Here is a 15,284-nt window from a genome sequence, read left to right on the forward strand (position 1 = left end):
CAGTAGTGAAATCTCAGCTCACTGCAACTTCTACTTTCCAGGTTCAAGCGATTCTCCTGCCTCAGCCACCCAAGTAACTGGGATTACAGGTGTGAGACACCACTCCTGGCTAAGTTTTGTATTTGTAGTAGAGACAGGGTTTTGCTATGTTGGCCAGGCTCATCTCAAACTCTTGACCTCAAGTTATCTGCCTTCCTTGGCTTCCCAAAGTGCTGGGATTACAGGTGTAAGCCATTGCGCTTAGCCAGGAATGATTTTCTTCTAGGTCTACATTGACAAATAAAACAGCATGATAAAATACTAATAATGTTATTTTTCAAGAGAAGAGGCTCTAGAGCAAAGTTACAATTTCTATAACTTTAGAGGAAAACTGTTTGAATTATTATTCCTTAGATTCTTATTAAGACTTTTTTTTAACAAATTGAGAATGTGTGTGAAAAATTCTATACGTTACATGATTGATAACTTTCTATTGTTTAGCTTCTTTACACAGATAGGAATTTTGTGATTTGTGCTCCAACTGGTTCTGGAAAAACTGTAGTGTTCGAACTAGCTATAACAAGATTGTTAATGGAAGTACCATTGCCATGGTTGAATATTAAAATTGTTTACAGTAAGTATTTATTTTAAGAGTGATGATTAATTATAATAATGAAAAACCATTGAAGCAAAATGAAGAAATAAATTCAGTTTCTGGCCTTAGGAATTACTTGGCTTTCTATATATTTCTAGTAAAGTCTGGTCTTATTTGTCATTAAATTTAAAATATATTTTCCAGAATTATAAATAAAAAGTAATATTTGAATTGAGAATTTGACTTTTACATGCTTATTTTTTAAAGGACAGGCAAAATGAACACATCAAACATTTTGTAATTCTAGAAATTTGCATAGGCACTTTTACTCTACTTTCTTAGGCGTGTATTTAAAAAAAATTTTTTTAATCAAAGTAATATATGCATATGGATTAAAAATCAAATACCACTAAAGGCCATATGATGAAAAGCAATCATCTTCTGCCCTACCTTTCTCCACTTTTAGTTACACTTGCCTGAGAAGTCATTTCTGTTTTTAGTTCTTTTTGGTTATTACCTTGATATCTCTAAATCAAACTTGTCTAACTTGTGGCCTGCAGGCCGCATGTGGCCCAGGACGGCTTTGAATGCAGCCCAACACAAATATGTAAACTTATGACAATTCGTAATGTTTATAAAACATTATGAGAATTTTTATTCTTTAGCTTATCAGTCATCGTTAGTTTTAGCATATTTTATTTGTGGCTCAATACAGTACTTCTTCCAGTGTGACCCAGGGAAGCCAAAAGACTGGACCCCCCTGCTCTAAATAATATGCCTATATTGTTCATTTTTAATTTATCAATCTTAGGAGTATGTAGATGTGTGTTTTTATGCTAACTTTATTAACCAAAGTTTGTGAAAATAATTTTAAAATTGAACTGATGTTCAAAGTAAATATTTTATACTGTTACAGTGGCACCAATAAAAGCCTTGTGTAGTCAGCGTTTTGGTGACTGGAAAGAAAAATTTGGACCAATAGGATTGAATTGTAAAGAACTTACTGGAGATACAGTAATGGATGACCTGTTTGAGATTCAGCATGCCCATATTATTATGACAACTCCAGTAGGTATTATTTATACTTTATGATTTCCTTAGTTCGTTAGAAAATACCTATTTTTCTTTACCAAGACAAAAAGTTTAAAAAATACAAACTAGAAGCATATATTTACAATGTAAACAAATGAACATTAAAAAAATACTACAATTCAAGGCCCAGAAAGAATACCTACAAATCAGTAAGTAAAAGACAAATGACCAAATTGGAAAAATTGACAAAGAATAGGCAGTTTGTTATTGTGGATACTTTGTAATCATATTTATTGCTTTATTCTTTTACCTAAGTAGTGTATATTATAGAGGGAGGTCCTTGGTAGAATTTAAAGACAGGTAATAAAACTTGGACTTAGAATATTTTGTGGTTCAGTATAAAAATAATTGAGGGCCCAGTTTTAAAAATATCTTTAAGACTGTAAAAATTCTTTAAGTATTTTTTAATTTTAAAATATTTTTCAGGATACTCTTAAGGGATCAACCAAAATTGCCCATTATTTGTAATATGTCATGTTAAAAATATTATTGATATCTTAATATTTATTATAATTCCTTATCACATTAAATTACTTGTATGCTTTTTTTTTCTGTCTAGGAAAAATGGGATAGCATGACTAGGAAATGGAGAGACAACTCTTTGGTTCAACTGGTTCGACTGTTTCTCATTGATGAGGTAATGAATGTATTCACTTTCAGACATAAACATAAAAGGATAATTAGAATAAGACAGAAAGAAAAAAGACATTTCAACCAAACTATGTGTTTGTTTTATCCCTTCAAATGGAAAATGCTCATTTTCTCAAGCAAGAATGTTAGTATTATTGAATATTTTAATTGATTACATGTATTTATAATTCTATAGCTAATGATATTTTCTTGATTTCCTGCTTAGGTTCATATTGTAAAAGATGAAAATCGTGGTCCAACTCTTGAAGTTGTAGTCAGCAGAATGAAAACTGTACAGTCTGTTTCTCAGACTTTAAAAAATGCCAGCACTGTTATTCCAATGCGATTTGTAGCTGTATCTGCAACAATTCCAAATGCTGAGGATGTGAGTTGCAATTTTAGCTGAGCTCTGAGGTTTTTTATGACTTGTGACATATTTAGTTATTTTGATCTTAGAGAAAAGTGAATTTTTTGTACTTTGCTTTAATAGGAAAGTATGTTGTAGAAAGTTGTGGCTAGATCTCATAAACATGACAGTATTAAGGCCATAAAATTTAGTTAATCAGGTTTAATAAAATATTTTTTGTGGACATGTGGACATCTCTTGTTTGCTAGTATCTAAAAGTCTTAGTTTTATGGGTCTCAGATGCCTCATAATAACTTCACTAATAATATGTGATGGTTGTTGTAACTAGCTGACTCTAATTGTATAGTGAAGTATGGTGGAGAATAAAAATAATTGCTTAGATGATTACCACTTGCTCCTCAATTCTGTATGCTTGGCATTGTGGTAAGCACTAACAATAGATGCAAAAGTGAAAATATGTGGACTCCGTCCTTGAGGAAGATCTCATGGTTAATGAGGTACATGGACATGTAAAGAAATAATAATATGCAGTATTGTACTTTTCATAATGAATATATTACTTAATTTTTTCTTCAATTTTTAAGTAAACATCTTGAAAAATAATAGTCTCACTCTACTTTCTCACTCCTACTTACTTCTCAGCCTACTATAATACTGGTTTTCCCCACTACTTCTTCAAAATTGTTTTCACAAATAGCCACTATATTGTTTATTCCAATGGAATATTTTGTCTTTATCTTTAATTTGGCACAATTAATCATTTTCTTGTTCTTAAAATGACAGCTTATTTTGTTCATATTTGTCAAGAATAATATAGAAAAATTTAAAGTTTATTAAAACAACAAAACTAAATCCTAGTGTTTGTCTTTCCACATGTAGGAAGCATAATGTATATACTTTTTTTTGTGAGCATGTAGGAATCATAATGTATATACTCTTTTTGACCTGCATTTCATCTATAAACATTTTTATATCATTAAATATTCTTCAGCACTATTTTTGTGGTTTTATTGTAATTTATTTATCAAACACTATAATAATGGAAGATTATTTCCAATTTTTGCTATTGTAAACAGAGTGAAATTAATATATCTGAAACATCCATGATTATTTCCTTAGGGTGAACTTTTAGAATGAAATAACTGAATCAAAGGATATATAAAACTCTAAAGAAGCACTTCGTTCAATAAATGTTACATTCATTTACACTTCTACCAAAAGCTATTTTCCTGTATCCTAACACTGGATCGTTTAATAGTGGAATTATTATTGCTATTATTATTTTTAAATATTTATAGGATTTATTGTTTAGTGTGGTATCTCATTTAAAAATTTTTTGCTTCTTTGATTTCTACTAAAGTAAATATTTTTAATATATTTATCAACTACTTTAAGTTCTTTTTTAAAAACTTGCCAGATTATGTCATTTGCCTTTTTTTCACATTGGGACACTAAATTTTTCTTACTTATTTGTAAGCCATTATTATGTACTAGTACTCTCTAATTCATCAAACTTTTCCCCTTTGCGATAAACACTACTTCTGTGAATGCTGTTTCTCTGTCTCTTTGTCAGATCTTCTTCCTCCGTTTTCCCCTAAATTAAGGTCTTTATTCTTGGCCTTCTGCTCCCCTCAAACTGTAAATTCTTGTGTGATCTTATCCCTACTCATGATAACCTTGAAACTATTTTAATGTTTTCTTCCTGTCAAAACAACAGTCAGTTTCATAGCAGGGCATGGAGCCTGATTATTAACTGGGCTATGTAAAGATAAAGATTGCTTACCACAGTTCCAGAAACTAACTAGTGACTCTAGGTTGAGTCTGAAGTTTGCTTTTGGCACTGGCATCTCTCAGGTGTTTGTTGCTTGCTTAAAAACTTGTCATCCCTTGCAAACCTAAACCAACTATTACTTTGCTACTATTTATCTAATATTTAGGACAACACAAAAGAGATGTCAGCCATTTTGAGGCATAGTTTTCAAAAATAGCAAAGAAGGTAAAAGTGAGAAATTTGGTCTCTGTGACAAAATTGATTTTAATTTTTCTTTGGATTCTTATGAAGGAAAATAAAACAAAATAATAATAACTAATTGGAAGTTTACCATGGTGAAAAATGGGTATAATCTTGAAATACTACTGTTGGTAGTGCTGACCACTATATCAACAGAATAATATTAATGGAATATGTAATATTGAAAAAGACAAGTATACTTGATTAAATACTTTTATAGCGGCCGGGCGCGGTGGCTCAAGCCTGTAATCCCAGCACTTTGGGAGGCCGAGACGGGCGGATCACGAGGTCAGGAGATCGAGACCATCCTGGCTAACACGGTGAAACCCCGTCTCTACTAAAATATACAAAAAATTAGCCGGGCGAGATGGCGGGCGCCTGTAGTCCCAGCTACTCGGGAGGCTGAGGCGAGAGAATGGCGTAAACCCGGGAGGCGGAGCTTGCAGTGAGCTGAGATCCGGCCACTGCACTCCAGCCTGGGCGACAGAGCGAGACTCCGTCTCAAAAAAAAAAAAAAAATACTTTTATAGCTTGACCTTAAAGTGATCTGTAATTGGGTTGTTTTTAGCAATAAAACTTTACTAGAAGAAAGTTTTAATGTACATGTTTTTGTGTTTTAAAGATTGCAGAATGGCTTTCAGATGGTGAAAGACCAGCTGTATGTCTGAAAATGGATGAGAGCCACAGACCAGTGAAACTTCAGAAAGTGGTCCTTGGATTTCCCTGCAGTAGTAACCAAACTGAATTTAAGTTTGATTTAACCCTCAACTACAAAATTGCCAGTGTTATACAAATGTATTCTGATCAGAAACCCACACTTGTGGTATGGATTGTTGATAGCTTATTTTTTAGTATATTCAGTTTTTAACATGATTAATACAAAAGTTATGAATTTATTTTCAGTTTTGTGCAACAAGGAAGGGTGTGCAACAGGCTGCTTCTGTTCTTGTGAAAGATGCTAAATTTATTATGACTGTGGAACAGAAACAGAGGTATAGTTTTTCATTTTTTCATGGAAGTAGAAGGACTTTTAGGGCTCGTCTAGATGAGATGAGAAAATTAGGCTTGTCCCATAACCTCGGGGTAAACCTCAGTGTCCTCATGTATAAAATAAGGATAATGGTAATTTTGAGGGTTAAGTGAGATAATGAGTCTTAGTGCAGGGGTGATCCAGATTTCTTGAATGATAAAGATTATCCATACTGATAATCTGATGGTCAGATTTCTTGAATGATAAAGATTATCCCTACTACTGGCAATTTTTTTTTAACCTAATTTCAATCCAACATCTTTTATAGTCTTTCACTAAAGCTGATCTTGCGAATTAATCTTTAAGGACTTTCTATCATATTTGGCCACTTCCACCTTACTTAAACACTCTGGGCTCTGTGCTTCCATGACCATTTCTACTGATTTTCTTCCTACTTTGCAGGCTGCTTATTCTCAGTTCCCTTTTCACCTCTTCTACCCAACTCTTAAATGTTGACATTCAAGTGAGTATATCTGAGGTTCATTCTTTGTAATTCCACAGTCTTAGTTGTTTGTAACTACTCACGTGAAGTTCAAATAATATTTATGCGTGTCTATGAATTCCCACGTTTATGCCTTCAGCCCAGACTACTTCCCTACTGAGCTCCAGGCCTATAGTCCATCTGTGTAACTGAATCCAATTGTATGTCTACCGACAGTCATCTCAAACTCAGTATGTACGAAATAGAACCTTGGTTCTTGCTCTCAGACCAGTTCCTTCTCCAGTGTTCCCCATCTTAATTATACATTATCTCCCTAGTTGCTCATAGCAGAAAACTATCACTAATATCTTCTTCACCTTATATCTCATAGACAATCAATTAAAAGTCCTGTTCTTACTTCTAAATATATCTCAAATATGTCATTTTATCTCCATCAACACTGCCACTTCCCTAATTCAAGTCACTATTAATCTCTTGCATAGGCTGTATCCTTTTCTTTAATCACTGCACACACACACACTCTTATCCCGCTTTGTTCTCTGCATAGCATAGATTTTGTGAGATTGCAAATCTAAATGTCAGTTTCCTGCCTAAAACTCTTTAATAGCTTCTTCTTGTCCTGGGGATTAAATGCTAAATCCTTAGTGTAGCCTGCAATAGCCCATATAATGTGATGCCTAGCCAATTCTCCAGACTTATCATGACCATTCTCCCCCTTTACTCACCACGGTCAAGCTGTATTGACCTCTGTGTTCTGTGAATACACCAAACTGTTACTCTGTACAGCCTCATCTTGCATCATGCTTTCTTTTACTGGAATGGTTTTTACCTAACTCCTATTTATCCTTCATGTCTAAACTTTAATATCAGTATTCCATAGTCATCAGTTTACCTGTATTTACTTTTGTAAGCAACCTGTACTTTATTTCATAGTACTCACTGTAATTATAATATACTTTTGTTTAATAATTATTTTAATATCTTTTCCATTCATTAGATTATCAACTTCTTCAGGAAGGGGGACTCATGTTCGTCCTGCTTACCACTCAATCTTAGCAGGTGTGTTAGGTCATTCTTGCATTGATATAAAGAAATTTCTGAGACTGGGTAATTTATAAAGAAGAGAGGTTTAATTGGCTCACAGTTTTGCAGCCTGTACAGGAAACATGGCACCAGCATCTGCTTGGCTTCTGGTGAGGCCTTGGGCTGCTTACAGTTATGGCAGAAGGCAAAGGTTGAGTTGGTGTTTCACATGGTGAGAGCAGGAGCAGGGGTTGGGGGGTGCCATACACTTTTAAGCAACTAGATCTCACAAGAACTCACTCACTGTTGTGAGGACAGCACCAAGCCATTAGGGATCTGCCCCCATGATCTATTCACCTCCTACCAGGCCTCACCTTCAACACTGGGGATTTCAATTTAGCGTAAGATTTAAATGGACAACATCCAAATTATAGCAGAAGGTCTCAGCGGAGTGCTAGTACATGATTACTATGTAATGAACATTAACTTATTATTATTGTTAATAACTCCTGGAAATCAGTAAATATGTTTAGTGGTAGACCTCAGACTAAAATTGGACATGTGGATATAGGCAGATACTTATTTTTCTGCCTGATTTTGTATGGTGGGGGAATATACTTCTCTCTGCTTTGGGTCAGATCAGCTTTCCAGTTACCATTCTGTTCTTTTGCCACCACCTCTGGTTGCTTGTCAACCAAAGACATGTAGCAAGCCTAGAGGAGCCAATTTAGTCTTCTTTACATTCTTTTTTTTTTTTTTTTTTAATCCACTGAAAAGGTAGACTATAAAGATAGTCTAGTAAAGCATTACAAACATAGCCACTTACTCACCCTCTAGATACTATTTTGACACTTTTCCTTCCAGTTAAAGGATTTAACTTGATCTTCTTAGTTACTACCATATGAAAAACTCTAGGGTGTGAAGCATGTAGAGTAGTTGTTTTATAATACACATCAACAAAGCAAGATTAAGCAACAAGAAACAGTAGAGAGCAAGACAGAATGAGAAAAATCAACAAAGAGCTCACAGCCAAAAAGTAGATGAAGTCTGAGAAGTAGATAGAAAGGTAGAAAGTGAAATTATTGCTAATAAGATAAGAATGCCATCAAATAATGATCAATAATTTTTATACCAACTGCATGTAGTTTTATAGCATTCTTATTAATTTTCTAAGTTTTTAAAACAAAGATGGGGTTTCAAAAACATTGACCAGTTCATTATAAAACTAGTAATAGAATAAAGGCAAACTGGGATTTTTAATAAAGTGTAGGTATAGGGTAGAGAGACTGTAAGTAGCTATAAACAATTTGAAGCTTTCTACTTGTTAGGTGAATAAGCTAGATGATCAGGTTGGATCATACCACTTTTTGTCAGAAACAAGATGTGGGGATCAAGTAATGAGGCTTGTTTTCTTGCTCATAAATTTAACTCTGAAGGCAGTTTTGAAAGACTTATGGAATTCTTTGTGCAATGGCGGCATCATTCACATAGAAATAGGTGGTGTCCTAAGGTGAATACATAATAATTAACATTTTTGAGCTAAACTCGTCTATGTGACCAGGGGAATTGAAATACACTCTAAGTTCCCTTAAAACTAATTTACATTTCATCCACTCCCTTATTTCTCTTGCACACAAATTTCCTAATTTTGTTTCAGATAATCATTTTTTTGCAAACATGTATCTTAATTCCTTTTCTCATTTCCTACTCTTACCTAATTACTAATGAAAATTTCCCTCTCCTTTAACTCTCTTATTTCTTCAGTCTTTGCCCCTTATTTTTTCTTTATCTCCTTGTTTATTCTTGTTTGTTGTTGTTGTTTTTCTAGGAACATACTGGAGTTAGAGTCAGATTTGAATTACAGTGCTGTTACTTTTACTAGCTGCATACAATCGGTCATATTACTTAACTTCTCTCAACTTCAATTTCTTAATCAATATTGTATATGTGAGAATCAATCATGTCACAGTGTTTCTATGATGATTATATAGGCAACATTTCTAAGATACGTAACAGAGAGTAGCAAAGTTTGTACTTAATAGTAACATGCCCTTTCCTCTTTCCTTCATTCCATTATGAATCCTTAAAAAAGTCATGAGTATTACCATAAAAATAGTCTTAGTGTCATATCTGCAACAATGAAATAGAAAAATACTAGATGTCTTTATATACTTAAGAACCAAGCCTACCAACTTCCAAAATCTTTTAATGTACCCAGAATTCATTTTCAAATTATCAACACACTTTCTTAACTTCCTCTTCTCTTTTAACTTAACCTAGTTCTTTTTAAAAAGTAAATTTTATATGGCGTATTTGAGGTTTACAACATGATGTTATGTGGTTCATATAGCTAGCAAAATGGTTACTATAGTGATGCAAATTAATATAGCTCTCATCTCACATAGTTATTTTTTTGACAAGAGCAGCTAAATCTACTTAACAGGAATCCCTAATCCAAAACAATTTTGTTAACTGTAGTCTTCATGTTGTACACTAGGTCTCTAGACTTGTTCATGCTATGTATCTGCTTTTCTGTGTATCCTTTGACCTACATTTCCCCATTTCTTCTCCTGTTCCCACCCTTCCTGCCTCTGATAACTACTATTTTATTCTGTATCTCTGTATATTTGACTTTTTTAAAAAAGCTTTCACATATGAGTGAGAACATGCAATATTTTTCTTTCTATGACTGGCTTATTTCATTTAGTGTCTTAGCAATGTCCTCCAGGTCCAACCATGTTGTGGCAAATGGCAGAATCTCATTCTTTTATAAGGCTGAATAATCCATTGTGTGTGTGTGCGTGCAGATGTGTCTGTGTGTGTGTGTGTGTACTACACACACATACCACATTTTTCTTATGCATTAGTTCATCAACAGACCTTTAGGGTTTTTCCATATCTTAAGTATTATGAACAGTCTGCAAGGAATGTGGGAGTGCAGATATCTTTATGAGGTAATGATTTCTTGTTTGGGTATATACCCAGAGAAGAACTGAGTAATATGGTAATTCCATTTTTAATATCTTTAGAAATCTCAATACTGTTCCCATAATGGCTGTACCAATCTGCATGCCCACCAACAGTGTACTAGGATTCCCTTTTTTCCACACCCTCACCTGTATTTGTTGTCTGTAATATAGTGGTTTTAATTTACATTTCCTGATAATTAGTGAAGTTGAACACCTTTTCATATACCTGTTGGCCATTCTTAAATGTTTTTTTTTTTTTCCTTCCACTTGTAAGTTTAAGGGTACATATGCAGGATGTACAGGTTTGTTATATAGGTAAGCATGTGACATGGTGGATTGCTGTACAAATCATCCCAGAACCTAGGTATTAAGCTCAGCATCCATTAGCTATTATTCCTAATGCTCTCCCTCCCCAACCTCCCCAACGGGTCCCAGTATGTGTTGTTCCCATCCATATGTCTATGTGTTGTCATCATTCAGCTCCCACTTATAAGTGAGAACATGTGGTGTTTCGTTTTCTGTTCCCGTGTTAGTTTGCTGAGGATAATGGCTTCCATCTCCATCCATGTCTCTGCAAAGGACATGTTATCATTCCTTTTTATGGTTGTGTAGTATTCCATAGTGTATATGTGCCACATTTTCTTTATCCAGTCTATCACTGATGGGCATTTAGGTTGATTCCATGTCTTTGCTATTGTGAATAATGCTGCAATGAACATATTTGTGCATGTAGCCTTATAAAATAATAATTTATATTCATTTGGGTATATGCCCAGTAATGGGATTGCTAGCTCAAAAGGTGTTTCTGGTTATATGTCTTTGAGAAATTGCCACAATGTCTTCCACAATGGTTGAACTAATTTACACTAGCAACAGTGTAAAAGCATTCCTTTTTCTCTGCAACCTCGCTAACATCTGTTGTTTTTTGACTTTTTAATAATTGCCATTCTAACTGGCATGAGATGCTATCTCACTGTGGTTTTGATTTACTTTTCTCTAATGATCAGTGATATTGAGCTTTTTTTCATAGTGTTTGTTGGCCACATGTATGTCGTCTTTTGAGAAGTGTCTGTTCATGTCCATTGCCTGCTTTTTAATGGGGTTGTTTCTTTTTTTTTCTTGTAAATGTGTTTAAGTTCCTTGTAAACTCTGGATGTTAGACCTTTGTCAGATAGATAGATTGCAAAAATTTTCTCCTGTTCTGTAGGTTGTCTGTTTACTCTCATGACAGTTTCTTTTGCTGAATGAAAGCTCCTTATTTTAATTTTAATTTGATGCCATTTGTCAATTTTTGCTTTTGTTGCAATTGCTTTTGGTGTTTTCATCATGAAATCTTTGCCTGTGCCTGTATCCTGAAGGGTGTTGCCTGAAGGGTATTTTCTTATAGGGTTTTTATAGTTTTGGGTTTTAAATTTAAGTCTGTAATCCATCTTGAGTTAATTTTTGTGCAGGGTGTAAGGAAGGGGTCCAGTTTCAATTTTCTGCATATGGCTAGCCAGCTCTCCCAGCACCATTTATTAAATAGAGTGTCCTTTCCCCATTGCTTGCTTTTGTCAGATTTGTTGAAGATCAGATGTTTGTAGGTGTGTGGTCTTATTTCTGAGTTCTCCATTCTGTCCTTTGGTCTGTGTATCTGTTCTTGTACTAGTCCCATGCTGTTTTGGTTACTGTAGCCTTGTAGTATAGCTTGAAGTTGGGTAGCATGATACCTCCAGCTTTGTTCTTGCTTAGGATCGTCTCGGCTATTTGGTTCCATACAAATTTTAAAATAGTTTTTTTCTGATTCTGTGAAGAATGTCAATGGTAGTGTAGTGGGAATAGCATTGAATGTATAAATTACTTTGGGCACTATGGTCATTTTCACAGTATTGTTTCTTCCTATCTGTGAGCATGGAATGTTTCTCTATTTGCTTGTATCCACTTTGGTTTCTTTGAGCAGTGGTTTGTAGTTCTCCTTGAAAAGTTTCTTTACTTTCCTCCTTAGCTGCTGTATTCCTAGGTATTTTATTCGTTTTGTAGCAATTGTGAATGGGAGTTCATAGATGGTTTGGCTCTCTGATTGCCTGCTGTTGGCTATAGGAATGCTAGAGATTTTTGCACATTGATTTTGTATCCTGAGAATTTGCTGAAATTGCTTAATAGCTTGAGAAGCTTTTGTCCTGAGAAGATGAGGTTTTCCAAATATAGGATCATGTCATCTGTAAACAAAGATAATTTGACTTCCTCTCTTCCTATTTAAATATGCTTTATTTCTATTGCCTGATTGCCCTTGCCAGAACTTCCAATACTATGTTGAATAGGAATGGTGAGGGGAGGAATCCTTGTCTTGTGCCAGTTTTCTAGGGGAATGATTCCAGTTTTTGCCCATTCAATATGTTATTGGCTATATAGTTCTTATTATTTTGAGGTATGTTCCTTCAATACCTAGTTTGTTGAGAGTTTTTAACATGAAGGAGTGTTGAATTTTATCGAAGGCCTTTTCTGCATCTATCAAGGTAATAATGTCTTAAATTCTGTTTATGTGATGAATCACATTTATTAGTTTGTGTATGTTGAACCACTTTTGCATCCTGGGGATGAAGCCAACTTGATCATGGTGGGTAAGCTTTTTGATGTGCTGCTGAATTCAGTTTCCCAGTATTTTATTGAAGCTTTTTGCATGAGTGTTCATTAAGGATACTGTTCTGACATTTTCTTTTTTTGTTTATCTCCGCCAGGTTTTGGTATCAGGATGATGCTGACCTCATAACTGGGTTAGCGAGGAGTCCCTCCTTTTCAATTTTTTGAAATAGTTTCAGTAGAAATGGGGCCAGCTCTTCTTTCTACCTGTGGTAGAAGTTAGCTGTGGATCTTTCTGGTCCTGGGCTTTTTTTGGTTGGTAGGCTAGTTATTACTGTCTCAATTCCAGAACTCATTATTGGTCTATTCAGGGATTCAGTTTCTTCCTGGTTCAGTCTTGGGAGAGTGTATGTGTCCAGGATTTTATCCATTTCTTCTAGATTTTCTAGTTTATGTGCGTAAAGGTCTTTATGATATTCTTTGATGGTTGTTTGTATTTCTCTGGGTTCAGTGGTGATATCCCCCATATCATTTCTGATTGTGTTTATTTGATTCTTCTCTCCTTTCTTCTTTATTAGTCTAGCTAGCAGTCTATCTATTGTATTAAGGTTTTCAAAAAACTAGCTCCTGAGTTTGGTGATTTTTTTTGAAGGGTTTTTTCATGTCTCTGTCTCCTTCAGTTCAGCTCTGATCTTCGTTATTTCTTGTCTTCTGCTAGCTTTGGGGTTTGTTTGCTCTTGATTCTCTAGTTCTTTTAGTTGAGATGTTAGGTTGTTAACTTGCAATCTTTCTAGCTTTTTGATGGGGGAATTTGGTGCTATATATGTTTCTCTCTTAACACTGCTTTAACTGTGTCCCAGAGATTCTGGTATGTTGTCTCTTTGTTCTCATTAGTTTCAAAGAACTTCTTGATTTCTGCCTTAATTTCATTATTTACCTAAGAGTCATTCAGGAGCAGGTTGTTCAGTTTTCATGTAGTTGTGTGGTTTTGAGTGTGTTTCTTAATCTTGAGTTCTAATTTGATTGTGCTCTGGTCTGAGAGACTGTGTGTTATGATTTCCATTCTTTTGTATTTGCTGAGAAGTGTTTTAGTTCCAATTATGTAATCAGTTTTAGAGTACATGCCATGTAGCTCTCAGAAGAATGTATATTCTGTTGAATTTGAGTCGAAAGTTCTGTAGCTATCAATCAGGTCCACTTGATCCAGAGCTGAGTTCAGGTCCTGAATATCTTTGTTAATTTTCTGTCTCAGTGATCTGTGTAATATTGGCAATGGGTTGTTAAAGTCTCCACTATTATTGTGTGGGAGTCTGAGTCTCTTTGTAGATCTCTAAGAACTTGCTTTATGAATCTGAGTGCTCCTGTATTGGGTGTATATATATTTAGGATAGTTCTTCTTGTTGCATTGATCCCTTTACCATTACATAATGACCTTCTTTATCTTTTTTGGTCTTTGTTGGTTTAATGTCTATTTTGTCAGAAACTAGGATTGCAACCCCTGCTTTTTTCTATTTTCCATTTGCTTGGTAAGTTTTCCTTCATCCCTTTATTTTGAGCCTGTGTGTGTCTTTGCATGTGAAATGGGTTTCTTGAAGACTGCATACCAGTGGGTCTTGGCTCTTTATCCATCTTGCCATTCCATGCCTTTTATTTGGGGCATTTAGCCCATTTACAGTTTCAGATTAGTATTGTTACACGTGAATTTGATCCTGTCATCATGATGCTAGCTGGTTATTTTGCAGACTTGTTCATGTGGTTGTTTCATAGTGTCACTGGTCTGTGTACTTCAGTGTGTTTTTGTAGTGGCTGGTAATGGCTTCTCCTTTCCATATTCCGTGCTTCCTTCAGGAACTCTTGTAAGTCAGGCCTGGTGACTTCCCTCAGCATTTGCTTCTCTGAAAAGAACCTCATTTCTCCTTGCTTATGAAGCTTAGTTTGGCCAGATACGAAATTCTGGGTTAGAAATTCTTTTCTTTAAGAATGTTGAATATTGGTTCCCAGTCTCTTCTGGCTTGTAGGTTTTCTGCTGAGAGATCCACTGTTAGTTTGATGAATTTCCCTTTGTAGTGACCTGACATTCTCTCTGGCTGCCCTTAATATTTTTCTTTCATTTCAATGTTGGAGAATCTGATGATTATGTCTCTTCAGGTTGATGTTTGTGTGGAGTATCTTACTGGGGTTCTGTGCATTTCCTGAATTTGAATGCTGTCCTGTCTTGCTAGGTTCAGGAAGTTCTCCTGGAAGTTCTCTTGTAGTATATTTTCCAATGTGGTTTCATTCTCCCCATCTCTTTTAGGTACCAGTTAGTTGTAATTTTGGTTTCTTTACTTAATCCCATATTTCTTGGAGGTTTTGTTCATTCTTTTTCCTCCTCCTCCTCCTCCTCCTCCTTCTCCTCCTCCTCCTCCTTCTTTCTTCTTCTTTCTTCTTCTTTCTTCTTTCTTCTTCTTCTTCTTCTTCTTCTTTCTTCTTCTTCTTTTGTATTCTTGTCTGCCTGCCTTATTTCAGAAAGATAATCTTCTAGCTTGGAGATTCTTTCCTCCACTTGGTCTATTCTGCTATTGATACTTGTGACTGCATTGTGAAG

At 34.9% G+C, this 15,284-nt stretch overlaps 1 protein-coding gene across 1 annotated transcript in view; it reads left to right on the top strand.

Moving 5' to 3' along the window:
- Positions 1-15,284, top strand: part of HFM1 (helicase for meiosis 1) — a 147,268-nt gene that overhangs the window by 24,430 nt on the left and 107,554 nt on the right. Inside the window, exons 8-13 of the mRNA XM_033197369.1 lie at positions 481-613; positions 1,491-1,642; positions 2,226-2,303; positions 2,523-2,681; positions 5,297-5,497; positions 5,578-5,666. Of these exons, the coding sequence (XP_033053260.1) occupies positions 481-613; positions 1,491-1,642; positions 2,226-2,303; positions 2,523-2,681; positions 5,297-5,497; positions 5,578-5,666 (812 nt within the window). The remainder of the gene's footprint in view (positions 1-480; positions 614-1,490; positions 1,643-2,225; positions 2,304-2,522; positions 2,682-5,296; positions 5,498-5,577; positions 5,667-15,284) is intronic.

Source organism: Trachypithecus francoisi, unplaced genomic scaffold (genome assembly GCF_009764315.1).
Source record: "Trachypithecus francoisi isolate TF-2019V2 unplaced genomic scaffold, Tfra_2.0 Lachesis_group5, whole genome shotgun sequence".
Taxonomy (NCBI): Eukaryota; Metazoa; Chordata; class Mammalia; order Primates; family Cercopithecidae; genus Trachypithecus; species Trachypithecus francoisi.